The sequence below is a fragment of the Dromiciops gliroides genome, chromosome 2 (assembly GCF_019393635.1).
Source record: "Dromiciops gliroides isolate mDroGli1 chromosome 2, mDroGli1.pri, whole genome shotgun sequence".
NCBI lineage: Eukaryota > Metazoa > Chordata > Mammalia > Microbiotheria > Microbiotheriidae > Dromiciops > Dromiciops gliroides.
In genome coordinates this window covers 334,772,399-334,799,162 of record NC_057862.1, presented here as the reverse complement: position 1 = coordinate 334,799,162, position 26,764 = coordinate 334,772,399, and the positions used below count along the sequence as shown (strand labels likewise).

At 35.2% G+C, this 26,764-nt stretch overlaps 1 protein-coding gene across 2 annotated transcripts; it reads right to left on the bottom strand.

Annotated features, from left to right (window-relative positions):
- Positions 1-2,892: 2,892 nt before the first annotated feature.
- Positions 2,893-26,389, bottom strand: HMMR (hyaluronan mediated motility receptor). 2 transcript variants are annotated; one of them, XM_043980618.1, is made up of 18 exons: positions 26,266-26,389; positions 24,253-24,351; positions 23,408-23,496; positions 19,572-19,628; positions 16,614-16,802; positions 14,433-14,519; positions 14,258-14,355; positions 13,699-13,773; positions 13,423-13,601; positions 11,401-11,549; positions 11,032-11,246; positions 9,917-10,033; positions 9,459-9,617; positions 8,836-8,988; positions 8,663-8,756; positions 7,877-8,053; positions 4,806-4,968; positions 2,893-3,567 (listed from the first exon to the last, which is right to left on the bottom strand). In XM_043980618.1, the coding sequence occupies exons 1-18, from the start codon at positions 26,309-26,311 to the stop codon at positions 3,548-3,550; spliced, it is 2,166 nt and encodes a 721-aa protein (XP_043836553.1). In that variant the 5' UTR covers positions 26,312-26,389; the 3' UTR covers positions 2,893-3,547. The 2 variants fall into 2 exon arrangements, with proteins under 2 accessions (XP_043836553.1, XP_043836554.1); XM_043980619.1 differs by lacking the exon at positions 26,266-26,389 and having other exon boundaries at positions 24,230-24,322.
- Positions 26,390-26,764: the final 375 nt, after the last annotated feature.

Below are 26,764 nucleotides of genomic sequence, written 5' to 3'. Positions count from 1 at the left end.
TAGTCTCAAAACTGAGGATGGCAGGTTACTAAAAGGGGAAAAAAAGTCAGAGAGTCCTTGTGAATTTTGATTTTGTCCATAAATCTAAGTTAAATACATCCAAGGCCACTTACAACTAAGCATTTTATAGTGGTGGTTTTGCATGGTAAAGAAACACAAGTCATACAGAACAGATGAATTTTGTTAATCATATTTATTATCCCTCTTTTTCCAATGACTGTCACAAAGATATCTGACAGAAGTTGAGATTAGAACGAAAAGGGAAAAGGAAAACAAAGTTATAGAGTAAGAAACTGTAAATAAATTTGAATCAATCAACTGCAGTCATTAACATTCTGTAATAATCCAATTATAGTGTATGTAATTGAATGTGGACCAACCACTACATAAAATTGCTTCCCTAATTCTAAAAACTAATTATCTTCCTAAGGAAATTTCATGTGATGGTAGAGATAGCCAAGTACCAAAGATGAAGAACTGTTTACCAAAACTAGAAACCTTCTAGTTTTCCTTTATAAGGTCTGAAGGAAATATGACATTTTTCAATACCTGTAAAATACTCAAATATCAATACAAACCTATTTGTGAGTAACAGCTAATATGGAGTTGACTTGGGGTAGAGAGAATTAAAAGGTAAAAGTGCAAAACAAACTAGCATTAGGGATTCTTCCTATAACTATCTTATTTAATTTCTCTGTACTACATAAGATAGCTAATATTATATTGGGTTCCTCTTAAAAAATAGGGCTATAGGGGCAGCTAGGTGGCACAGTGGATAGAGCACCGGCCCTGGAGTCAGGAGTACCTGGGTTCAGGTCCGGCCTCGGACACTTAACACTTACTAGCTGTGCAACCCTGGGCAAGTCACTTAACCCCAATTGCCTCACTAAAAAAAAAAAAAAATAGGGCTATAAACTAAAATAGCAGGTTCTTCTCTTATAGTCAGCTTTCATGATTAAAAGAAAATAGGGGCAGCTAGGTGGTGCAGTGGATAAAGCACTGGCCCTGGATTCAGGAGTACCTGAGTTTAAATCCGGCCTCAGACACTTGACACTTACTAGCTGTGTGACCCTGGGCAAGTCACTTAACCCCCATTACCCCAAAAAAAGAAAAAAAAAAAGAAAAGAAAATTCTTCTACTCAATGGAATATAAAGGACCCCCTTCAAATTCAAAAAATAAATTACACCAAGGCATAAATGCATTCCCAGTTTACAAAATGTATATGCTTTTTAAGGGGGGGAGAAATATTTACATAGAGATGTGCTGAGCAAACAAGGCAGACATTTGAAATGCAACCTCTGCTCACTAACAGGATCTGGAAGCTTTTATCATTTGTTTCAACTTGGATATGAGTGTAATTTGTGACCTTGATAGCAGACTTCTCAAATGCAAATAATGTATCTTATTGGTTTATCTTTCCATAATTTGGCATTATACATTGCACTTAATAGTTGTTTCTTTAATGCAAAGCTTCTTAAGCTGTAGGTCATGACTGAGTAACTCAATGTAGGGATCAGGAAAAATTTGGCAAAAAAAGGTTATGTATATCTATTTCATTATACCTATATACCTGGGGTTTATGTAAACCTTTCTTGAGAAAAGGAGTCTCAGAGTAGAAAAAGTTTAAGCCCTGCTCTAATGAATGAAATGGCCATTGTTTTCCACTCAAACTAAGATGAACTAACCAAATTCACGATTAAACACATACTTTAACAGTATATAAAATAAAATGAAAGTAGAAGTTGATTTACAAATATGAAATAAATTGACGTAGAAGTGATTTCTTACTTCTATTTATCAATGTTAAAAATTTTCTTTTGAAAAGCCTGCACATATTATTGACCAATACCTAGAACATTTAAGTAATTTTAATTGCTTCTTGTCTTCTTTTGCTTTCAAACTTGAAACTAGCTCTAGAAGGATTCTTTAATTACTTCATAGAGGAGGATCTATAGGGGCCAAAATAGCCCTATAGCCACTGGGATATTAGATAAAATTATCCACATCTTGTTAGCCACCCTTGAGGAAATGAGGAAACATGCAAATCCTCTGTCCTCATGCTCCCCAATTTCTGTACCCAAAGGCCTCAAAGCAAAGATCTGGCACATAATTGATAATACCTTGCTATCAATCAGTTCCGGACCACCAAGGAGGAAGCATCTTTAAGGACCATCAGAGATGGGACTTTTCCCATATGAAAGGGAAAACTGACATCTTATGAGAGTTGCCATGTCATCATTTCAATTTGAACACAGAATTGGATGGCCAGAGCACACACTACCAATCTCTAGATAGCTGGAAAGAATATCCACCAATAAATCACTTTTACATGGATGAATCTTTTGAATGGACTTTCTCCTTCCTCCTCTTTGGAAAGGATACTAGATTATCAAATAATCACTCATTATGGAGACGAATTTGCTGCAAATATAGGAATTGAAAGGGGTAGGTGATACAATGATCCAAGACAATTCCAAAATACCTATGATGGAAAATGCTCTCCACATCTAGGAAAAGAACTAGAGTCTGAGTACAGATTAAAGCATACTATTTTCACTTTTTTTGTTTGTTTTTTACTTCTTGGGGTTTTCCCTTTTGTTCTGATTCTTCTTTCACAATATGATTTATGTAGAAATATGTTTAACATGATTGTACCATACAACCTATATCAGATTGCTTTCTGTCTTTGGGAGGGGAGAGGGAAAGGAGGAAAGTAGAAAAATTTGGAACTCAAAATCTTACAAAAGTGAATGCTGGGGCAGCTAGGTGGCGTAGTGGATAGAGCACCGGCCCTGGAGTCAGGAGTATCTGAGTTCAAATCCGGCCTCAGACACTTGACACTTACTAGCTGTGTGACCCTGGGCAAGTCACTTAAACCTCATTGCCCCACTTAAAAAAAAAAAAAGTGAATGCTGAAAACTATCTTTACATATAATTGGGGAAAAAAGTAAAATACTATTTAAAAAAAATTTTAAAGGGGGTAGGTGAAAATGACTAAGTCTCTTTATTTTAAAATTCCTCAAATTCATACAGTCTATTCAAAATGCTGCAATTAGTATCCTTATTTTAATACTTCAATCTAAATACAATCATACAAGGTATGAAGTTGAGTGTTATAATTTTTGTATTTTTTTTCTTTTTGGCTGCTAATCGTGTAATAACAATGCAGCAGATTTTGCTGGAAGAATACATAATACCAATAATTTTTTAAAGGAAGACTAATCTGGTAGAAGTATACAGAAAAAATTGAAAGAGGAAAAAGAGTTAAAACACGGAAACCAGCTATACAGGCTACTATACTACAATACTGGTAGTAAGAATTGAAAGGGACAGGTTTAAGAAAACTAAAATGGGACATTATCTCAGGATAAAAGGAGTCAAGATTGATAAAATATTATACACTTACATATAGCTAAAGACAAGTGATTTATTAAATTATTAGCATTATTAAAACTTCAGAAATTTTAAAGTGTTCCAAAAATCAATAAAGTTCTTAGAGATTATCTGTGATGTCTTCTCTCATAATTCTAGAAATTCCATAGGCTCTCAGTAGCATTGTCTGTTACCTAAAAGAATCATTAGTAAATGTATTAGAGTACAAAAAGTATGGGTTTATACTATTATTATTAGTTTCAGTCTTTATAGCTAATTAAAGTATATTATTCCTAGGGCTTGCTAGAATTTTGTCTATTTTCTAAATCAATGAATCTGTAAAGCATTCTCAATCTGCCTCCTTTCTTCTCTAAATAAATATAGAATGTGATGTGTTTCCTACAGGATATTTTCATTGATAAGTATACCCAAAAAATGGATTAACATCACTGAAATACCTCACCTTTACTCAGAATAAAATGGAACCTTTTGAATTTCTCTCCATACATAGGGGATATGAAAGCATAAAGAAGTGATTCCCCTTCCTCCCCTCCCTCTCTTAAGTTTCATCTTACAAAAGAATATTAGGACAATACTTTATACTGAAATCATTGCTCCCATCTAAGAAACAATCATTAGTAATTCTATTCCAAAACAATGCTCTGCACTGTTATTTTCCCCCTTCACCAAATACCTAAACTTTGAGGAAAATGAGTAGAAATTCATGCAAAAACTGTTCTCTCTAATGACAGGATTTGCCCAGACAAGGGCAAAGAGACTTGATCCCCTTGAGAGCAATTCCTTCTTTCTCAATGCCCAATTGGGGTAGTGATCGAATTAAGTCTTTAACTACTTCATTTAATGAAAATATCCTTGTGTTCTGCTTTGTTGAGGTGGAAAGGAATGGTTGAAGAAGGATTAAAATGATTTTAGGATAACAATTCTATAGGGAGAAAGGACATTTTAAGTTACTATTATTTTGAGATTGTTACCTAAACTCTGAACCCTTTCTTAATCTTGACTGTGGCATTTTATTTATTGTTTAAGAACATCACAAATGATAATTCCCCAAAAGCTTATATTAGAGAGTCTTTCAAAAGCAAGGGGAGGGGTCAACTAGGTGGTGCAGTGAATAAAGCATCGGCTCTGGATTCAGGAGGACGTGAGTTCAAATCTGGCTTCAAACACTTGACACTTACTAGCTGTGTGACCCTGGGCAAGTCATTTAAGCCTCATTGCCCTGCCAGAAAAAAAAGGCAAGGGGAAGCTCTGTCTGTCCATTTTTGGACCTTTCTCTCTAGGCAGCAATAGTTAGAATGATTTAATTCATAAAATTCTTTCTGGCAGGCTTCTGCATACAACAAAGAGCATCTTTTTTCATTTAGCAGGCACTACTTCTGAGTTAATCCAAGCAAAATTAACCTTTTCTTACCTTCTTTAAAAGGCACTTTGGGAGTAAAGTTTTCTTTACTCTCATGCTGAAAAGCTTTAGCAGGATCAAACCGCTTGAAACCTTTTGCTTCATTCAGTTGTTCCTGAAGCTTTTTCCCAGCTTGTTTTTCCTTAGCCAGTTGAGAACGGAGTTTAGAAACCTCCTAAATAAAGTTAATGTGAATACCCAATCATTTTTATTTTGTAACAGAGATGTATTATAAATGTCATTTGCCCAAAAATGCACATAGTTTCCAAAGCACAGGTTCTTAACCTGAGACAGAATGATTCCAAGGTATCTGTGGACTTGGGATAGGGGAAAAATACCTCTTTATATTCACTAAAATAAATTTAAAAGAAAATTTAAATTTTCACTCTACCTGAAATTATTTTAAAACATTCTAAGGGGTCCAAAAGTTTCACTAGCCTGCCAAACAGGTCCATTATACACACAAAAAGTTAAGAAACCCAGTTCTAAAGGATGCATTAAAAACATATTTCAAATTATTTTTACATTCAAAATATTTAAAACTGGTAATAAATTATGAACTAATGTGGGGCTATCTTTTTTTTTCTCTTGGCATAGCTGTAACTAAAGTGAGAAAGATGATTTTCAAGATGGTCATTTAAATATTTCCTTAACTGACACCTGAATAAGAATGTTGTGCTTTAGTGGAAATGATTATTATGTATTTGGAATCAGAGGACCTGGGTTTTTGAGCTTTGCCTCTGATACTTATTAACTGACTCACTAGTAAGACCTTGAATAAGTCATTTACCTCACTCTAGTTTCCTCAACCATAAAATGAGGAGGAACTCTATGAGCAAGTTGATCTCTAAGATACCTTGCAAGTCTAAATCCTATGATCCTAAAAGGAGTTAATTTCAAAATAGAAATATTTTCCTTATTCTACTTGCCAGGTATCACATAACTCCCATTAAAGGCTTTCACATGCAAATAGAAATATTTGTGACATTTTGTCTACTGTTCCCTCACATAGACAGCTAAAATTCTTCTATCCTAAAAATATCGTTGTAACTTGAAACACTGAACATTTCAGGATATGATCCCTGCATTTGTTGAGAATATTTTCCAGTTGGACAAAATAATTAAAAAGGAAATGGAAATCCAAGTCAAGTGAAGAGAAGGTTTAGAGGAACTTCCTGGGTTCTCACTGAGGTCAGGTCAAAGACCTGGCTGGATAAACTATGTCCCCAAAACTCTGCAGGCATGATAATTGCTGGTGATTTCTGAGGACTGAGATGAGAGAATGGAAATGGGAAAATATCTCAACTTAAAAAATGAAGAAAGCAGATACTTCCATATGTATGGTGGAAAATTTGAATGCAATTCTTGATAAAATGCTAAAATAGATTATTTAAAATTCTTGTGAGTAGTTAGAAGGAGATGATCACAAAAAGTAAGCCAGACTAACTTCATTTCCTTTTCAGACAGGATGGCTACCATGGGAAAGCTATGAACATATACATTTCATGAAATTTAGAGCTGGAAGGGTCTTTAATGATATAACCTGATCCTTCATTTTAATGATGAGGAAATTAAAATTCTAAGGGCTTAGTGACTTAATAGTAGATGCACGGGTTAAAAGAAGCAAAGCTGGGATTTAAATCCAGGTCTTCTATTCTATGTCGTGTTCTTTCTACTACATCAAACTAACTCTCTTTTGAGTATAGATGCCAAATCCCTTTCTGAAATCCAATATGTCTCATGATGTCTTTGTGGACAAATTGGAGAGATATAGGCTGAATGACAATACATTTAGGTGGGTATAGAACTGTCTGGATGGATCTGTCTATTAATGGATAGATATTAAACTGAAATAAAATGATAAATGATTGTTTCAGACCCCATTCTGTTCTAAATTTTTGGCAGTGACTTTGATAAAAGCATAGATGGTATTTTTATTAAATTTGAAAATGACATAACACTCTAAAAGGGATAGCTAGTAAGCTAAATGACAGAATTGGAATACAAACAGGTTAACAGACAGGAATGTTAAGCTGAAGGCAACAAGATGAAAAGTCATAGAAATGGATGTAAAATTTCTGCATTTGAGCTTTAAAAAAAAAAAAAAGCCTGCACGAATAGAGGCTGTGGTTAAGATCAAGAAGTAAGTTTCCATGAAAAAGACCTAGAGGCTCTGGTGGACACTGTACTTCACATGCCAATAACTTGCTGATGATAAAACTATAAACCTAATGAAATCTTAGGCTGCATTAACAGAACCAATATCCAGTATGAAGATTCTGTTATTTCTATACTGTGATGTGGTCAGAGAGGCAGTACCTAGAGTCCTTTTTCCAGGTTGAGATTCTCTATTTTAGAAAGGACAAAGAGAAGCTGGAGTACAGTAAGAGGAGGGCAACCAAGATAGGGAAGGAAAAGGAAATCATGCTAAAAAAGTTCATGGAAGAAACTAGGAATATTTAACCTGGAGAAAAAAAAACATGAAAGGATGAGAGGAGTGGAGGTGATAGAATGAGAAAGTTAGTACCCTTCAACCACTTAAAAAATTAGTATGTGGAAGAAATATCAGACTCACTTGTTTGGACCCAGAGAGTAACATTAAATGCAATGAATGAGTTACTTTGAAGCAGATTTGAACTAAATTTAACACTTTCTATCGACTGGAACTGTCAAAAAATGGAATGATCTTCAGAGGTATTTACATAGTTGCTGCATGACCATGACTGAATACTTTAAGTGGGGATTCATAACTAGGGTAAGGAATATGGCCTATGAAGTTACTTCCAATTCTAATATTCTATGATTCCACTTAAATTTTTAAATTCTATTTTCAAAAATTGGGGAATATATATATCAGATTGCCTGCTGTCTAGGGGAGGAGGGAGGGAGAAAAATCTGAAATTGGAAAGCTTGTATAAACAAAAGTTGAGAACTATCTTTACATGTAACGGGGAAAAAAAAATAAAATACTTTATTAAAAACTTCAAAAAAAAAGTGGGTAATAGATTTTTTAGTCCTACTATGTGGGAGAGTCTTGTTAATCTTGTGAATGAAACCAAGAATTAAATGTTAAGTTTACAAACCAATTTGAGCTGGTTATTTTCTTCCTTTAATTTCATGACATGTCGGATTTTTTGCTTTTGATTCTGATGTCCCAATAACTTAGCATATGATTCGCTTAGTTTATTCAGTTCTTCTTGTGTAGCACCATGTTCAGTCAATAAAGCTCTCTTCTCTGCTTCAAAGGCATCCAATTGTTGCTAAAAAAGATTTAAAGAGAAAACTTAAAGGTCAGAATTTGCAAGTTCACACATGTACATATTCAACTAAACAATAGAAATTAAATTTTAACATATTCTACTACCTCTTATATCATAATAATGCTAAGAGATATAAGCACACTGTTACTGAATTCTCTTATCTTTTCTCTATCCTCAGGCCAAATAGAACAACTTTAAGTGACAAATAGAAATTAAACTAATTTTTTTTGAAAGAAAAAAAATTAAGGAGGCTAATTTAGGAGATTTAAGAATGGCAGTATTATGTACACCTATTTTTAATAAGAAGTCAAACTAGAAGGGCAGCTAGGTGGCGCAGTGGGAAAAGCACCAGCCCTGGATTCAGGAGCACCTGAGTTCAAAGCTGGCTGCAGACACTTGACACTTGCTAGCTGTGTGACCCTGGGCAAGTCACTTAACCCTCCTTGCCCCGCAAAAAAAAAAAAAAAAAAGAATTCACACTAGAAAACAAACCATATTATGACAAGTAATGGATCTTCTTTGGGAGAGCTTAGGTCACAGCTATAAGTAACTGGCATTAAATATTTCTAAGGCAGTCAAAAGTAATTATTTAATTTACAGTGGACAAACCTGAAACGGCTTTGTTTTGTTATAAAGTTCTTCATAGAGAAGACGCCATTTTTTCACTTCTTCTGTTAATTCCACATTCTTTTCTTCAGTTTTTCTAAATGAGAGGGGGAAAGACTAAATAACAATAAGTAACATTTCTAATATTAGAAATAGATGTGTTGTTAAAATATTACCTTGCTTCTTCCATTTCAAGTTGTTTCTTAAAGTCTTCACTTTGTTGCTTGAGTTTGTTCTGTAAATCAGATATCTGTTCTAGAGAAGAAGTTGTTGTTTCTTTTATTTCTTCTTCTTTAAGTGCCAATTTATTCTGCATGTCTAGAAGCATCCTTAGATTTGAGGCAGATATAAAATCTAAAGTAAATATTCTAGTCCTTCACATGAAACAGAAAGTTGTATATCCATGATTTCAACTTTCATTTAAATTACTATAAAAATTGAATGTTAAAATTCATAAAAGCAAAATAAGATCTTATAAACCTACCAAATAGAATGTATAGCAGTTCACTTCCTGAACTAACTGTTATCAAAAATGTTTCTAATTAAATCTCTTAATGCCTCTCTTATTCAGAAAGATAAATGTAGATTCTACTATTCTAGTAGAGTTCTGGGTTCATCATGCAAATTACTGAAGCCATCTAATAAGACATGAAAGAGTTCTAGTACAAACAAATGAAGAAAGTACCACATTGACGATATTACGGCTGTCTTTAAATACTAGTGAAATGTAACAAGGCTTATGTAAGCATGGTATTTAGCATTTCCTCCCTATGGTAATTAAATGTGTAGGTGGTCCTACCTTTCATATTCTTCATCCTTTTTATTTTTAGCATGCTGAACCTCCAACATTTGCTGCTGAATAAGCACGACTGTTTTTTCTGCCTCAGAAGTCTTTTTCTGTAATGATGAATTCTCATGCCTAAGATCTTCCATCTCTTCAGCCACTGATCCTTTATGACTTAACCACGCCAAAAAAGAAAAAAATCAAGGTAATTCTTTTAAGTATTGTACAACTATAATTTTGACTATTATCCCACCAATTTGCATAGTTCATAACCTGTTCGATACACATAGGATGGAAAAAGGGAAGATCTGTAATACAGTTGTACACTGAAACAACTAAAAATTCAAATATCCTAAAGATAACAGTAGTTGGGAAGTCATTCCTCCAGTGTTCGTCTTTCACCACTATGTTTCCAGTGTAAGTTTTGTATAAGGGGTATCAAAATTTGAGAAACTGGGTGGTAGACAAGATACCTTTCAAATTCAGCAGTGACTTCTTTAAGACTTTGTAATATATCATTGTACTTTTCCTGCCAGTGCAGAGTGGCCTGCTTGTGTGCTTCAATGCTTTTCTCAACTTCATCCTGTTTCCTTGGAGGGGAAAAAAGATAAAAATGATAGGTTTTTTTTTTTTCCCCCCAAAGAGAGACTCAAGAAAAACTGCTAGGGTTAAATTATGCAAGAGACTCAGAGTGACAAAAAAAGAAACATTTGGCTTAAAGATATTTCACTGAAAAAGTTTCTCTGAAACTATTACAAGGCTATTTGGCATCATGACAGTAACTTTTCTTAGGTCTTGTTATTACTCAAGGACTTGAGAAATGAAATAGCTATAAAACAAAGAATGGTTGCTAAAAAAATTTAAAACAAAAAACAAAGAATGGAATGAAAAGCTTTAAAAATTAGCCTTTTGAAAAAAGTTTCACATGCTTCTTAAAACACTAAGAATGGGGGCAGCTAGATGGTGCAGTGGTTAAAGCACCGGCCCTGGATTCAGGAGTACCTGAGTTCATATCCAGCCTCAGACACTTGACACTTACTAGCTGTGTGACCCTGGGCAAGTCACTTAACCCCCATTGCCTAAAAAAAAAAAAAAACCAAACCACTAAGAATGGACAACAATACCAAAAAAAAGGTTTTTAGGTTTGAAAATATGCTTGTCATTAAACCAAAAATCATCTGGGCAGAGCTAAAATAAAATTGCAGTAGAAGAAAATTTAATTACAAAATGTTTTTGAAAAACATAAGAAAACAAAGACATTAACAACAGAATTAAGAACCCATCACCTAATCTTCCCATTAATTTGATACTTTTAGAAGGGACCTTAGAAATCATTTAGTTCAAGCCTTTCATTTTACAGATGGGGAAACTTCAGTCCAGTTAGGTAAAGTGATTTGAGATGCCGGGGCTATTTAGATGCCTGGATAGAGCTAGGACTGGAGCTCGTGTATTCCAACTCCCAGGACCATGTTCTTTCTATATATTCAAGAAATCAGTTACAATTTGAAAAGGAAAAGAATCAAGACACAGAATTAATTTTTTTTATTTTTAATTTCAACTTTAAAATTAAACTAAAGAGTCTACAAACCCTTTAAGCTTCTCTTCTAAGAGGTGGAGCTCTCTAGCTCTGGATGTATTCTCTTGTTCTAGCTGCTTCACCAGTCTTTTAGCCTGTTCATCCTTTTGTTGCAATTTATCTAGCTCACTCAATGCTTCTTTTAATTCTTCTTGAAAAAGATTTTTCTCATTAATTAACTCTTCTTGGAAAAGACAAAGCTTCTGATTAAGACTAGAAGATAATTCCTGTGACCAAACAACATCATCTCCAATTATTCATACATATTAGTAAACCAAAATTGAGAGATGCATATCAAGCTAAAATCAAGCAGAATAAATACTAAGCTTAAGAATTACCACAGCAATATTTCTTTATCTTGGAGAACAAGCAAGTACTTACCTGCTCCTGTTGCAGACGTGAATCAGTTTCTGTCTGCCTTTGTTGCAGCTTTTCATTTTCTTGTTTTTCTAGAGCTAATCTTTCTTTCAAGCTTAATATCTCAGCATTGAGATTTTGTTCCTGTTCTTCATCTTGCCTGACAAGTTCCCCTATAAAAAGATATTTCTAAAACATTATAAATAGATAAAGCATTATATGTGAATGAATACAACCTCACATTAAAAGTCCACTGATCTCTCTTTACTGTTTAAATATATTTAAGCGTTTGTCTTAAAAAAAATCCAACTGCTTTAAATACTCTGAATTATCTCAACTGTTTCTTCATGAACCATATTATACATTCATTTAAGACTCCAGAAACAATTATCATAGTAAATTTTTACTGTTTCAGACCAAATACAGGAGAAGTAAAAGAGTCTAAACAATTCAATAATTAAAAAAGAAATGCATGTAGGTAGAGCTGTGAACTGATCCAACCATTCTGGAGAGCAATTTGGAATTATGCCCAAAGGGCGATAAAGCTGTGCATACCCTTTGACCCAGCAATACCACTTTTGGGTCTTTTTCCCAAAGAGATCATGGAAGGGGTAAAGGGACTCACATGTACAAAAATATTTATAGCTGCTCTTTACATGGTGGCAAAGAATTGGAAGTTGAGGGGGTGCCCATCAATTAGGAAATGGCTGGACAAGTTGTGGTATATGAATGCAATGGAATACTATTGTGCTATAAGAAATGATGAGCAGGAGGAGTTCAGAGAAACCTGGAGGGTCTTGCATGGGCTGATGATGAGTGAGATGAGCAGAACTAGAAGAACATTGTACACAGTATCATCAACATTGAGTGTTGACCTACTGTGATGGACTATTTTCTTCTCACCAATGCAATGGCACAGAAGAGTTCCAGGGAACTCGTGATGGAAGAGAATCTCCAAATCCAGGGGGGGGGGGGGGAAAAAAAAGAACTGCGGAATATAGATGCTGAATGAACCATACTATTTCTTTTGTTTTTGATGCTGTTGTTTTTTTCTATTTTGAGGTTTTCCATCATAGCTCTGATTTTTTTCTCTTATAACATGACTAATGCAGAAATAGGATTAATGTTATTATGTGTGTGTATATATATATATATATATATATAACCTATATCAGATTACCTGCTGTCTAGGGCAGGGGGGAGGGAGGGGAGGGAGGGAGAAAAATCTGAAATTGTAAAGCTTGTATAAACAAAGGTTGAGAACTATCTTTACATGTAATTGAAAAAAAAATAATTTATTAATTAAAAAAAAAAAAAGAAATGCAGGGGCAACTAGGTGGTGCAGTGGATAAAGCACTGGCCCTGGATTCAGGAGGATCTGAGTTCAAATCTCATCTCAGACCCTTGACACTTACTAGTTGTGTGACCCAGGGCAAGTCATTCAACCCTCATTGCCCTGTCCCCACCCCCCCACCCCCCAAATGCAACTGTATTACTAATTAAACTGATAAAACGTTCAGGAAAAAAGTTCCCTGGAAAATATTACTTAACATTGACAATTATCATATTACACATTAAAATTCTTAACAGGGTGTGTTTTTGATACCTTTATAAATACTGAAAGCAGTCCCCCTACATACATTAATGCCAAGAATAAATTACCCAATTTAGAAAAAGTTAAATTCAATTAATGACACATTGCTATATTAATGTACTCACAAAGAAGTTTTTGCCTGTTATATGTTGTGCTTGAAAAATGCTATGATTTGTAAATTGACTAAAATTTATATTTTTACTTATCACCCCACCAGAAAATCAAGAATTATATGTTTTTAAGGAGTTTTAATAATTGCATTGCAGCCATTTATGTCATCACTACTACCAGAGAATTAGCATTATTACAGGCTTAAAGGTTTTGAAAAAGAGCTTGTAAGATATATTTATTTTACTTCATTGATAAATCAGCTTTATGTAGCACTATTTTTTCTTTTCTTTTTCTTTTTTCCATAATTTTAAATTATTATTGCTGTAAATAAGTAATTGTACCTTTCTGCTTTTCAAGCATCTGACATTTAGCATTCAGGTCTTGAATTTTTTTAGATAACACATCCACATTTTCATCCAGAGATTGCTTAAGGACCAAAATTTCTTGATTCTTCTGATGCAAAGTCTCTTCCAATTGAACAATATCCAACTTATATTTCTCTACTTGATCTGATGTAGAGCTTCATAAAAACAAATTCAGAAGAAATACATGTTTCATGAGATGTTATGTTTCATATTTTCCTAAATAAGAAACATTTGAGAAGATATTTACATTACCTGACTTCTGTAATATATTCCAAGAGATTTTCAATTTCTAATTTTTCTTCAATCTTTTCTTTTTCTGTAGTAACACTACAAAAAATAGTGGGACACATTCTCTTTTAATACAGCCTGAATAAAAATTATGGCCAACATAAAGTTTTGCTTTAAAGATTTTATAAAATTACATAAATTGACAGGTTATGATCTAAGACCAATGCATAACTTTTCGAAAAGCTTAAACATTTGTACAAGAATTCAGAACCTATGGAGAAAGTTATGCAGCTGTAACAGTCAGAACTGCTATTCAGAAGGTCATCAAAGATGGCTCACAGCAAAATTTTAACTCTAAATAGATCTTAACATTAGTGGAACCATTCCATCTGTAAGTTTATAAATCAGTAGGGGGAGAAAAAGTATTCCAGTGGAAAATAGCAAGTCTGGGAAATACTAATAGTCCCATGGCCAAAAACAGTCAAATGGAGGCTTTCATTTAAATTGGTTTTCCCACTGCCAGACAGGCACATTATCCAACCATAAGAGACAAGGCCTTTTAGATTCTATTTTACCAACTTACAGTTTTTCCTCAAGTTGTTCCAAGTTTCCTTGAGAATCATGAAGATTCTTTTGTGCTGTATGTAGTTTGATTTCCATCCCTTCTTGTTTATGAACATTCTAAACAATAAAATGACAATTGGTGATAGGAAAAAACTCTTCTGGTCTTAATAGGACAAACCAAAGACAAAACTCACCTTCTTCCTTGCTTCCAACTTATTCTTCAGTTTCATTAACTCTAAGCTTAGATGACTTATTTTCTTCTGGTTACCATCTTCAGAAAACTGAAAACCATTTAAAATTCAGAAGCATTTCAGCTACAAATATTTATTAAATATTACATGGCAGTTTCTTGTCTATCTACCTATGGTCAGAGTTGACATTTCCCCAATCTACTGCAACAGGAATAGTTAGTTGATGCTACAAATGTCAGAGCAGTTGACAATACTCCAATACTGATCATAAAGACTGTCTCATCCTTTCTTTACTTTGTCACATGTACTACTAGACATCCTGATATGTTGCATAGAGACTACTTAGGCAATTGTTAACCCTATGTTATGGTCTTTTCCTTTTAAGATTCCAAAGCAGGGGCAGCTAGGTGGCATAGTGGATAGAGCACCAGCCCTGGATTCAGGAGTACCTGAGTTCAAATCCAGCCTCAGGCACTTAACACTTACTAGCTGTGTGACCCTCGGCAAGTCACTTAACCCCAATTGCCTCACTAAAAAAATAAAAATAAAAATAAAAATAAAAATAAAAAGATTCCAAAGCAGACCTATTTGCTTCCTTAAAACACTACCGATTCAAAATTCCCACTTCAGTTCTAAACATGTATGTTACAAGCAAAGCCAACCTGAATCAAGGTTTAGTGGAGTTGTATCTAGATCATTCAATAAAGGATGATTTTATGAAATTCTTAGAATTTTTATTTATAGGTACAATAACCCTTTTAGGGTACCTAAAATCCATCCTTTAATTTGCAAATCCTAATGTAGAAAATATGGATTTTTTAAAAATCATAAAAAGTATTTTATTATTTTCCAGTTACACGTAAAGATTGTTTTCAACATTTGTTTTCATAAGATTTTTAGTTCCAAAATTTTCTCCCTCCCTCCCTTCCTTCCCCTCTTCCCAAAACAGAAAGCAATCTGATATAATTTATATATGTACTATCACATTAAACATATTTCTGCATTAGTCATGTTGTAAAAGAAGAATCAGAACAAAAGGGAAAAACGTCAAAAACAAAACAAAACAAAAGTAGAAATAGTATGGTTCAATCTGTATTGAGAATCCACAGTTCTGACGACCAAAACCCAAATCCTGGCATTCTCGTGGCGGAACTGTTTTCGCTAACAGGAGAAGGGGAGAAGGTGAGTCACTGGCACCTTAAAACCAGGTGGGAGGGGCAACTAGGTGGCATAGTGGATAAAACACCGGCCCTGGATTCAGGAGAACCTGAGTTCAAAACCGACCTCAGACACTTGACACGTACTAGCTGTGTGACCCTGGGCAAGTCAGTTAACCCTCACTGCCCAGTAAAAAAAAAAAAAACAGGTGGGGCTCATCAGCCTTGGCAGGCAACTCACCTATAAAATGAAGATAATAATAGCACTTAACTCACAGGGTTGTTGTAAGGACAAAATGAATTAACATATGAAAAACACTTTGTAAACCTTAAAGTGACATATAAATTAAAAGTATTATATGTAATTATTATATGATATCATAATCATATAAAATATAATTATAATATTATATTATGTGATATGTATTCTCATATATACAATTATGTAATTTTCTTATGCATGCTTAAGAAATACACAGCATTACTTAAAAAGAAAAAAATTAAGACATAAACTATAATGTTAATAATTAGTCATGAAACTCTAAAATTCTACATGTGCATTAATTTCAAAGCACACTGCCTACCTAGCAATGTCTTTCACATAGTAGCTGCTCAACAAATAACAGACAAATTATGTTCTGATTCTAAATTCTTTCAGTCTTCACAGTCATTCTTATTTAAGTGGGGAAGAGGTGGGGTTTAGAGGAAGGAACTACTGAATAATGGTTGCTACAGTAAGTCTTACAGGTTACAATGGCATGTGCCGAGGTAATCATTGGAAAAAAAACACTTTCTAGCATCCACAAAACTCAAATCTTATAAATACATTTTTATGTGTAAAGTATAGCTGTTACTAAGCTAATGCAAATACCAATAAAATTTAAAAGCTATATTTAAAAAAATTAAGAAAAATGAATATTACTAGAGCAACTTTTATACTTGACTAATCTTAATAACTAAGACGTTGCAACTAACATTGCTGACATTGACAAAAATAATTTGAACTTAAATGTAAGGCCTTAAATACCTTTATTTTTAGTAGTTCATTAGCTCTAGTTAATTCAATAAGCTGCTTTTCCAAAGAGGCAATATTTGCTGAGAGATATGTTTTCTCTCTGACTGCTATGTTTAGCTTTGCTTCCATCTTCTCAAACTCTGCTTCCAGATCTTGAAGCTGTTTATCCTGTATTGCACGCTCTTGCACTAGGGCACGTATCTAGAACCAAATGAATGAGAAATAAGTTCCAAATGAACTGAATTTCATATACCAATAAAACCTAAATTCTGCCTATTTCAATCAACTAGTACTAACTTCCCACACATATATTATTTTACCTTAGATGTATCTTACCTATTACAAAGGTATTTTTAGCAATGTGAACAAATCAGAATCAACTTTTTTTTTTCTGACAAGACTTAACAACTTAAAGTAATCTTACAAGAGAATTTATCAGAGTTCAAGTTCTCACTTCTGGATACAATTAAGCAGTTTTAAGACCCACAGATTTATGTACATAGACTGTGATGGCTGGAAGGGTACTTAAGAGATAATTTTAAGGAAATAGTACCAGAGCAGGAATAACTTCCTCAAAGTCACATAGCTAGTTAGTAGCTCAAATGGAAATGGAACTTGGGTGTTTCTGTGTCTAATTCTGGGCTTTTTTACAACTTGATACTACCTTCTCCAATTTCCTTAAAAAATATTCTTACTTTTAAGATACATACAAAAAACTATCTTACTAATAATTGTTATGCTATTATTCTTTTTTTAATTTAATTTTATTTTTTTGTGGGGCAATGAGGGTTAAGTAACTTGCCCAGTGTCACATAGTTAGTAAGTATTAAGTGTCTGAGCCCAAATTTGAACTCGGGTCCTCCTGAATCCAGGGCCAGTGCTTTATCCACTGCACCACCTAGTTGCCCCTATGCTATTATTCTTATAGTTTAACCACAAGCTTTCAAACACCTAATAGCCTACAACAATGCTTCTGAATACATCTCATGACAAGTTTCTTTTCCTTTAATTTTAGGACTGTCATTGTTGATGTCAACTTCTTAAATGTATATGGTATTTTGTCAGTAGTCATTGCAACAATAGCTACATCATAAACATTTACTGAGTAGTTATTATGGAAAAGATATTGTGTTAATAGCTAGAGACACAAAGAAACAAACAGTCCCTATATCTTATACTATACAGAGACCCTATGAAGTTCTAAACCCTGTCTCATATGTCTTCTCCTTGCTAAGGCAAAGCCCCTCTACATGACACTCCATCTCATCTTTTCCAGTAGATTGCCCCCGCTCTCATCCCCATGCCCTCACTAATCTTCAATCTCTGTCTCCTAGCTGCTTCCCTATTGCCTATACAGATGCTAGTGTCTCCCCCATCCTCAAAAAACCTGCATTTTCTCCAGTCATCCTCACTATTATCTCATATTTCTCCTCCCTTTTATTGCTAAATTTCTAGCAGAGGAAGGAATTTACGATAGATACCTATACCTCCTTCCCAATTCTATATGCAGTTTGGCTTCTGACCTTATATTGAACCATAACTGCTCCCTTCAAAGATATCAATGATCTTTTAAATGCCAGACGTAATGGTCTTTTCTCAGTCTTCATCCTTCTTGACCTCTTTGCAGCTTTTGACATTGTCAATCACCCTCTTTCCTGGTTCTCCTCCTATCTTTCTGACTACTTCTCAGTTTCTTTTATTAGATTTTCATCCCAGCCATGCCCACTTGAGTGATCCAAAGGGTTTCACTGGCTCTCTTCTCTTTTTATATGATTTTACTTGGTGCTCTCATTAGCTCCCTTGGATTCAATGATGACCTCTCTCTCTCTCTCTCTCTGCTGATGACTCACAAGTCTACTTCTCCAGCTCTAACCTCCTGTGCTGACCTCCAGTCTCACTCATCCAAATGCCTACTGGACATCTCAAACTGGGTATCCTCAACACATACAAAACTGAATTCATCGTCTTTCCTGTTCTTCCTAACCTGCTATAACTGTTGAGGGTACCACCATCCATCCAGGCACCCAGGCTCACAACCTGTCATCTTCAAGTCGTCATCCTCTTTCACCTGCTCCATCCAAAGTACTGTCAAGGCCTGCTGATTTTACCTTTGTAACATCTTTCAAAAATAACCCCTTCTTGGGGCAGCTAAGTGGCACAGTGGGTAAAGCACTGGCCCTGGATTCCGGAAGACCAGAGTTCAAATCTGGCCTCAGACACTTGACACTTATTAGCTGTGTGACCCTGGGCAAGTCACTTAACCTTCACTGCCCAGCAAAAAAAAACACAAAACAAAGCAAAACAAAAAATAACCCCATCTTTCTTCTGGCACTGCTACCACCACCCTGGTGCAGGTCATCATTAGCTCATACCTGGACTATTTCTTTCTTTCTTCCTTCCTTCCTTTCTTTTTCTTTCTTTTTTTTTTTTGGCAGGGCAATGAGGATTAAGCGACTTGCCCAGGGTCACACAGCTAGTAAGTGTCAAGTGTCTGAGGCCGGATTTGAACTCAGGTCCTCCTGAATCCAGAGCCAGTGCTTTATCCACTGCACCACTAGATGCCCCATGCTTGGACTATTTCAATAGCATGCTGCTGGGTCTCTCTAACACAAGTCTCTCCCTACCCAAGTCTATCCTTTACTCAGATGTCAAAGTGCTCTTCCTAAAGTACATTTCTGACCACATCTCTTCTCCCCTGCTCCTCCCAATAAATTCCAGTGGCTCCTTCAGGATCAAATATAAAAGCCTGTTTGGTGTTCAAAGCCCTTCATATCCTGTTTCCACCCCACCCCCACCACCTCAACACACACACACACACAAACACATGCACACTCCAGTCTTCTTCTGGAAAGAGGAGGGAAAGAATACAAGAGGAAATCTGAGCATTGTAAAAAACGAACAATAGGAATAAAAATCTATTTTTCAAATAAGCTTTGTCTTACATAAAGTGCTGAAAATATTTTTTCTTACCTCTTTCTCCTGCATCTTCAGCTTTTTTAGCTCTTTAATATCCCTTTGAGATTTTGTCTGTAAAAATAGCAAAAGATGCAACATATGGTAAGCAGAATTTATTAAGCTAAAAATCTTAGAGAAATTGACTTCATGGACTTATTTTATACCTAGAGAACTCATTGTGCTCCACCATGACAGATGTAAAACCTGGGTTCTTAAAAAATGTGCCAGCAAAGCTGTGGAAGCACAAACTTTCATAAGACTTTGCAGAGAATGCCAGTAACAGCCTGTGCCTACATTCTGAGGAGCAGCACAGCAGCTCATCCCAAGAGGTTGGCCAGGTAATGAATTCTTTGGTTACCACAACCCAAGAAAAAAGAAAACTTAAAATGATCTTTAGTCTGGTGCTGTCCCTTCTCATTTCAGTAGTGTCAGGGGCAAAACAGAAGACAATGGGAACTGAGTAACTAAGAATTATACTGTTTGGAGACTTTTTATAACATCAGTTAACTGTTGGTATTCTAAATGTAAGATCTATGTTCAATAATCAGTGAATAGAAATACTACTGGAGGAATAGAATCCTGTCAATCTTGATATTCTTGCTCTAAATAAAAACAGAAAATATAAATGCAGCTAAATAGAAGGATGGTTCACAGATTCACCTTGCAGTAGCAAGAAATTGATAGGGTTGATTTCATCAGATGTCCAAACATAATTTCCTATGTATTTGGTTATCTTGCATTTAAGTACTAATGATAAATAACTTTAAAAGACTACTATGAAAACATTTGCAGCTTACATGGCTACATGTTTTACAAAGTATGAGGAGGTAGAGGAAATAACTAGATCTGAATAACAATACCCTCCAAATTCAATCAATATATACTTGATAATGGGTATCTTCAATGCAAAGGTGGACACAGAGATCCATGGTCAAAAAAATAAACAGGAAAATAAAGAATGAATATAGGGGGCAGCTAGATGGCGCAGTGGATAGAGCACTGGCCCTGGATTCAGGAGTACCTGAGTTCAAATCCGGCCTCAGACACTTAACACTTACTAGCTGTGTGACCCTGGGCAAGTCACTTAACCCCAATTGCCTCACTAAAAAAAAAAAAAAAAAAGAATGAATGTAGTAAAAAACCTTCATATAGTCACATGGAAGCATTGGGCCTATATATTATGAATACCTTTGTTGAGGGGAAAAAAACAAAACAAAATTGACTGCACTGAACATAGTTAGTAACAAATAATAATGTAAAGCAATGACATTGCTTTTAACAAACAGGAAAAGATTCATTACTGTTATGAATCAATCCTGAATCAATTTGAATCAACCAGATCACTGACTTGTAAAATTAAAAAATTAAAATAATATAAATATTTAAATAAAAACATAAACCTAAAAGGAATTGAAAAATTGTAAAATCAGAAGGTAGAACATTATGGGAAGCATCACTTCATAAAATAGTAAGAAGCAATGGTGCAACTTAGTTAGAACCCCAACTGAGCAAAGTATTCCCAAAGACATTTGAGGATAAAACTGGAAGAAAGACAATAAATGAAAGAAATAAAAGTATTCATGAACAGGTTTGTGTTAGAGGTGACAATCTTCCTATGCCTAGAGAGTCTACAAATGAAGTTCCTTAAGATAATTCAGGGTTTTAAACTCTTGGTGCAGAGGGGATTGCAACCTGTTTTCTAAAACCAAGACTAACATAAAGTAGAAGGAACCAAGTAGAATCCTCTGAATAAAGGATGTTCCTAATTATAAAACTAATGGTGGTAATACATTTTGGTTTTGGTTTTGGTTTTTGGATGAGGCAAATGGAGTTGTGACTTGCCAAGGGTCACACAGCTAGTAAGTGTCAAGTGTCTGAGGTCACGTTTGAACTCAGGTCCTCCTGACTCCAGGGCTGATGCTTTATCCACTGTGCCACCTAGCTGCCCAAGTGGTAACACATTTTGAGAATGAGACAGAATCTACCATTAAAGAAAAAAACATCTTCTATCAAGCAACAATAAATTTGAATTTTAGTATCCAAACAGACTAAATTAAGATTAATCTATAGAAGGACATGAATGGAAATCAAAACTACTAAATTGTGAAACAAAGGTGCTTTTTATTCTACTCTAAATTACAGTAAGTCACTGATTCCTAATATCTTACCTAATCATAATTTTTCCTAGGTTGCCTACCCAGAAATGGAAAAAAAGGTCTCAAGACTTGCTTTCTCTATTACCAATAACTTTTTTTTTCTTTTTTTTTTTAGTGAGGCAGTTGGGGTTAAGTGACTTGCCCAGGGTCATACAGCTAGTAAGTATCAAGTGGCTGAGGCCGGATTTGAACTCAGGTACTCCTGAGTCCAGGGCCGGTGCTCTATCCACTGCACCACCTAGCTGCCCCTACCAATAACTTTTAATTCCCCCAAATACACTCCTGAAGGATTAAAACTTAAACCTATTGCATTAAGATGGCAAATACTAGTCTTTAATAAAGCAGTAGGTTCAATTTGGAATGTGGATCAACACTTCTTTCTCTGCCTTTACAAAATATATTCCAGAAACTAGAGATTTCTTAAATTAATTTTTATACACTATAATAGCCTTTTGTATCAATGCTCCCATAATCCAAGGGGGCAACCTCCATAAAAAAGAGGCCTGTTATTTTTGCTACCATCAAATGCCGCCACAAGGACAGGGAAGCTAACCTAAATGAAGTAATAAGACACCCTGAGGAAGATAAAGGGCAATATATGCCAGGTAGACCAAACCACCTCCACCGCTTCCCTTAGACTTCCATGGAAATAGTGGAAGACCTTCTACATCAAATGTCATAGAATAACCATGTTCTCTAGGCTACCAGCTCTGCTTCTAGCCTAACCCTATAATCATCATCCCGGGCGGGAAGCAATCTCCTCAGAGGTGGGGCCTTCCATCCCTACAACCATCAATACCAAGTAGATGATACAGGATTTGAAAATGACTCAAATGACACATACTAGCTATTTGACCTGGGAAAGTCACTTAACTTTCATTGCACCATGCAAAAAAAAAAAAAAAAAGACTCAAAGTCCAGCACTCTTTCCATTTTGTCATACTGTGTTCTTCAGTAAAAGCTCAATATCTTGCATGTACAAATAACTACAGAATTTATGTTAAGCATCATTTATTTCTTATACCTCATTGGTGAGGATTAGACTTTCACTATATAATTTAAACTAGGTCCGATTCCCTCTATGGACATACCACCTATTCCTCAGCCCCTATCAGTTATATATTTATATATATACAGATCCATACACACACAGGCACTAATAACTATAGTTTTAGAATATAAATATTGTTTCCCCCACCCCACACTTTTTTGCTTTTTTTTTTTTTGGGTGAGGCAATTGGGGTTAAGTGACTTGCCCAGGGTCACACAGCCAGTAAGTGTTAAGTGTCTGAGGTAGGATTTGAACTCAGGTCCTCCTGACTCCAGGGCCAGTGCTCTATCCACTGCGCCACCTAGCTGCCCCAGGCCCACCCCACACTTTTTAAAGAAATATTAAGAATTGTGAAATCTCAATTATTTCATAAAAGCAACTGAAGAGTGAGGGCATTTGGAACTAATAAGCACATTTTAATAAGATACATGTGAATTTGGCTACAAAAGAACTGATGGTCTTAAACAGAAAGTTATTTTATGAACTTACAAAAAGGCTTTACTACAAAAAAAAAGATACTGGAATAGATTTCTCACTGCTTTCTTGAACAACAGCTCTTTGTCATGCATTCATAGGCTACTTCAATCAGTCAATGATAACATCTTTCTTTATTTGGTTTATATCTATGATATAAAGTTTCTTACCTTTAATCCCAAAGGTTTCAAATTTTTTGCAGTTGTGGATGTACGCCTATCTTTGTCATTATTAAGAGCTTGTTGATTTTCCATTGAAGCTGCCATAAAAATTAAAGTTTAAATACAGAGATAACAGATTTCTCAACAATGGAGGATTCTAAATACTTTAAATAAGGTATTTATGCTAGCATTAAAATATAAATACAAAGTAGCAGCTAAATTTAATCTTTTTGATCCAGAATAAAAATTCAAAGTTATTGGTTGAAATTTTATTTTTTCTTATTTACAGTTCCTAATTATATCCTGACTAAAACTATTAGGAATGAAAGAGTCAGGGAAAAGGGTGATTATGAGAAGGTAAAATCATTTCATCTGTGTCCATATGCCTTACTGTTCCTGGTTAGACTACATGCTAATCTTAGTACTTAATTACATTCGTAAAATGTGTCAAGTACAGACCAGTCCAAGCCATCACAATTCACTCAATTTTGTACATAAGAATTGCCTGCAGCTTCAATGTCTAGCTCTCAGAAATACCCAGACATCTCTCTAAAACATTACATTTCCAAATTTTAAAAATTTAGGTTATTATTCAATTAGTCAGACATTTATTAAGTGGTCCCACTATATGTAAGTCACTATGCCAGGTGCTGGGGATGCAGAGACAAAAAGAAACATCCCCCATTCTCAAAGAGTTTAAATTCTACTGAGAGAAAAAAACAGCCTGTACACAGATAAGCAAATACAAAGTAATTTTAGAAGAGAAAAAACATTAACTGAAAAAGACTGGAAAATATGAGAGGGGCGGGGGATATATAAAAAGTATGTAACTTGTCTGTTTTTGAAGGTATTACCCTGACGAAATCTAAATCGTTGTGATTTCTCAAATGATACAGGTCCTTTTGGTATTTCTAAAGTTTTGACATCATAAGCTCCTGGAGATGGTGCACAACCTAGAAACAACAAAATCAAACATCCATGTTTTATTTATTCATCATATTTACAGGATAAGATATGGGAAATGAATAAATTATTAGTAGCAAAAATGGCATTTGTTTAACTTCATATTAAAAAAAATAAGGGGCAGCTAGGTGGCACAGTGGATAGAGCACTGGCCCTGGAGTCAGGAGTACCTGAGTTCAAAGTCAGCCTCAGACACTTAACACTTACTAGCTGTGTGACCCTGGGCAAGTCACTTAACCCCAATTGCCTCACAAAAATAAAATAGCAGCTGTTTGTTGGTACAGAGAATCAGAGAGAACTATTTTATTCAAGACAAGTAAACACAAATTTTCCTTGAAATAGAAACTTCTTTATGGAATATAAGGGCATTAGAGAATACTTGCTATGGAACTTTAGATTACTGATCTTGTTGCAAAAGACCTATAGCTGTTGGTTTTAGTTTGTGACAAATATGCTTACAAATGAGGGAGTTGGTAGATGAAGACTTAAGCCAAAAGAAATGTGACACCAAAAAAAAAAAAATGAAAAAAGAAATGTGACACCAGCAAGCTAACAGTTCTTTGAGCCCCAGGCATCTCTGACATAAGAGTCACATCTATAAGAAAAACAACACTTCCTCAGGCAGAGGTATTAAGGAAAATTCATTAAAAATAAAATAAATAAAGTATGCATTTTACATTGTGTTTTTTTTAAACACTGAGTTGATCTTAATTTAGTGAGATAACTAGCAAAGGAAAAACTACTATATTCTCTAAGGAAGAGTGAGGAAAAGGAAGGTTGTAAGACTATCACAAAATCCTAAGATCTCAGAATTGAAAGAGACTTAAAAGGTCATCCAGTACACTCTACAGCTGAAAAGGAATCCTATTTTAAACACCCTCAGTAAGGGGGTGCTCATTTACAATAATGGTACCTAAATGTATACAGCAGTTTAGAGTTTATGAAGTTCTTTATATTATCTGATTTTTAGCTTTACTACAATCCTGTAAGGTTGGTACTATTATTTATACCCACTTTACAGGTGAAAAAATGGAGACAGAAAGAGGTTAAGTGATTTGCCCAGAGTCACATAGTGGTTGGCGAATTATTTGAAGAACTTCCTTACTCCAAGCTAAATACCAACTCTGAACACTTTGCCACCTAGTTTCAAGGCCTACTTCTTGAAACATTCCACTCTGGGACAGCTCTGACTTTTTTCCTCTTTACTTCCCACTGAAATTCACCTCTCAAAATTACACACTTGTAAACATAAGAACAAATCAAATCCATCTTTAGCATAACCTTTCAGATTCCTATAGACACAGCAAGATGCCAGTGTCCTTATAAGATAAAAGTGATATTTAAAGATTGACTAGACCAGGAGTTCTTAACCTGCTTCTGACATCTGCATTTCAATGTAATTTGTTTCCTTTGTAATAATACATATTTTAATTTATGTATTTAAAAACATTATTTGGAGAAGGGGTTCATAGGTTTCATTAGACTGGCAAAGGAGTTCATCATACACATGAGCGCAGGCTTCAGAATCTCTGGCCAGGCCTGATAAAATTATGCTATAGATGAAACCGAAACTCAGAGGTGGAAAATGTCTTAGAGACATACAAGAAGGGTTGAGTTAGCTTTAGGACCCAAGCCTCACAAGTACAGTTCATTGACACCTAAGAATAAATCTCTACTTGTTCTCTCTTAATTAACTCCTAGCAAGAAGTATTAAACCAGAAGCAAGTCAGGGCCTCAGGGTCCAATTTTTACTGCCCATTTCTCAGCGCTCCCTCTCCAGGCTTAGATTCTGATGAAAGGTGTCTGATCTGGGTCATGAGGAAAGGAGAAACACCCCTGGCCTCTGGTTTCAAATTAGTTCCTGGAAGCTTCCCCACTTAAAGACTTCTCTCTTTCATACGCACCCGAAGCGTCATTGAAGCGTTTAAGCGGAGCCTTAGGAAAAGACATGTCAACGACCAGATGTAGCCTCCAGAGACACCACAGAGTGCAACAACCGCAACACTTGAATTCGAAAAGCTCAGCATGGTCTCCTCCCTTGTCAAGACAAGCCAATCGGAACGTCGGCTCCTTCTACTGCACCAATCCTCGCAGGAAGCATTTAGGAGCATGCGCGAAGACCTCTCTAGGTAGCCAATTAGGCGGGCAAGCGCGCAATGTTCGATGTTTGAAGAACTCAGCCAATAGGAGAGCTGGTAATATTAGCCATTTCCGGAATGGCTTCTGACGCTTTGTGCGTGAATGGAGTGTGCGCAAGCGCGTTTCACAACAATGATTTTGATCGATAATTTCAACTGAATATCTGAAAGGGTAATGAATTTCCCCTGACTTTCCCGTATTTCAGCCTTTCCCTTTCCTAAAAATTATCTTATTTGTTCCTTTCGTGCAAATTGTCTTCCTAGT

Coding starts and splice junctions, on each gene's coding strand:
- HMMR (XM_043980618.1), bottom strand. CDS start 26,311: ATGTCTTTTCCTAAGGCTCCGCTTAAACGCTTCAATGACGCTTCGG. Junction 14,356..14,432: donor AGTTGGAAGCAAGGAAGAAG/GTGAGTTTTGTC, acceptor TTTATTGTTTAG/AATGTTCATAAACAAGAAGG. Junction 9,618..9,916: donor GTCACTGCTGAATTTGAAAG/GTATCTTGTCTA, acceptor GGCGTGGTTAAG/TCATAAAGGATCAGTGGCTG.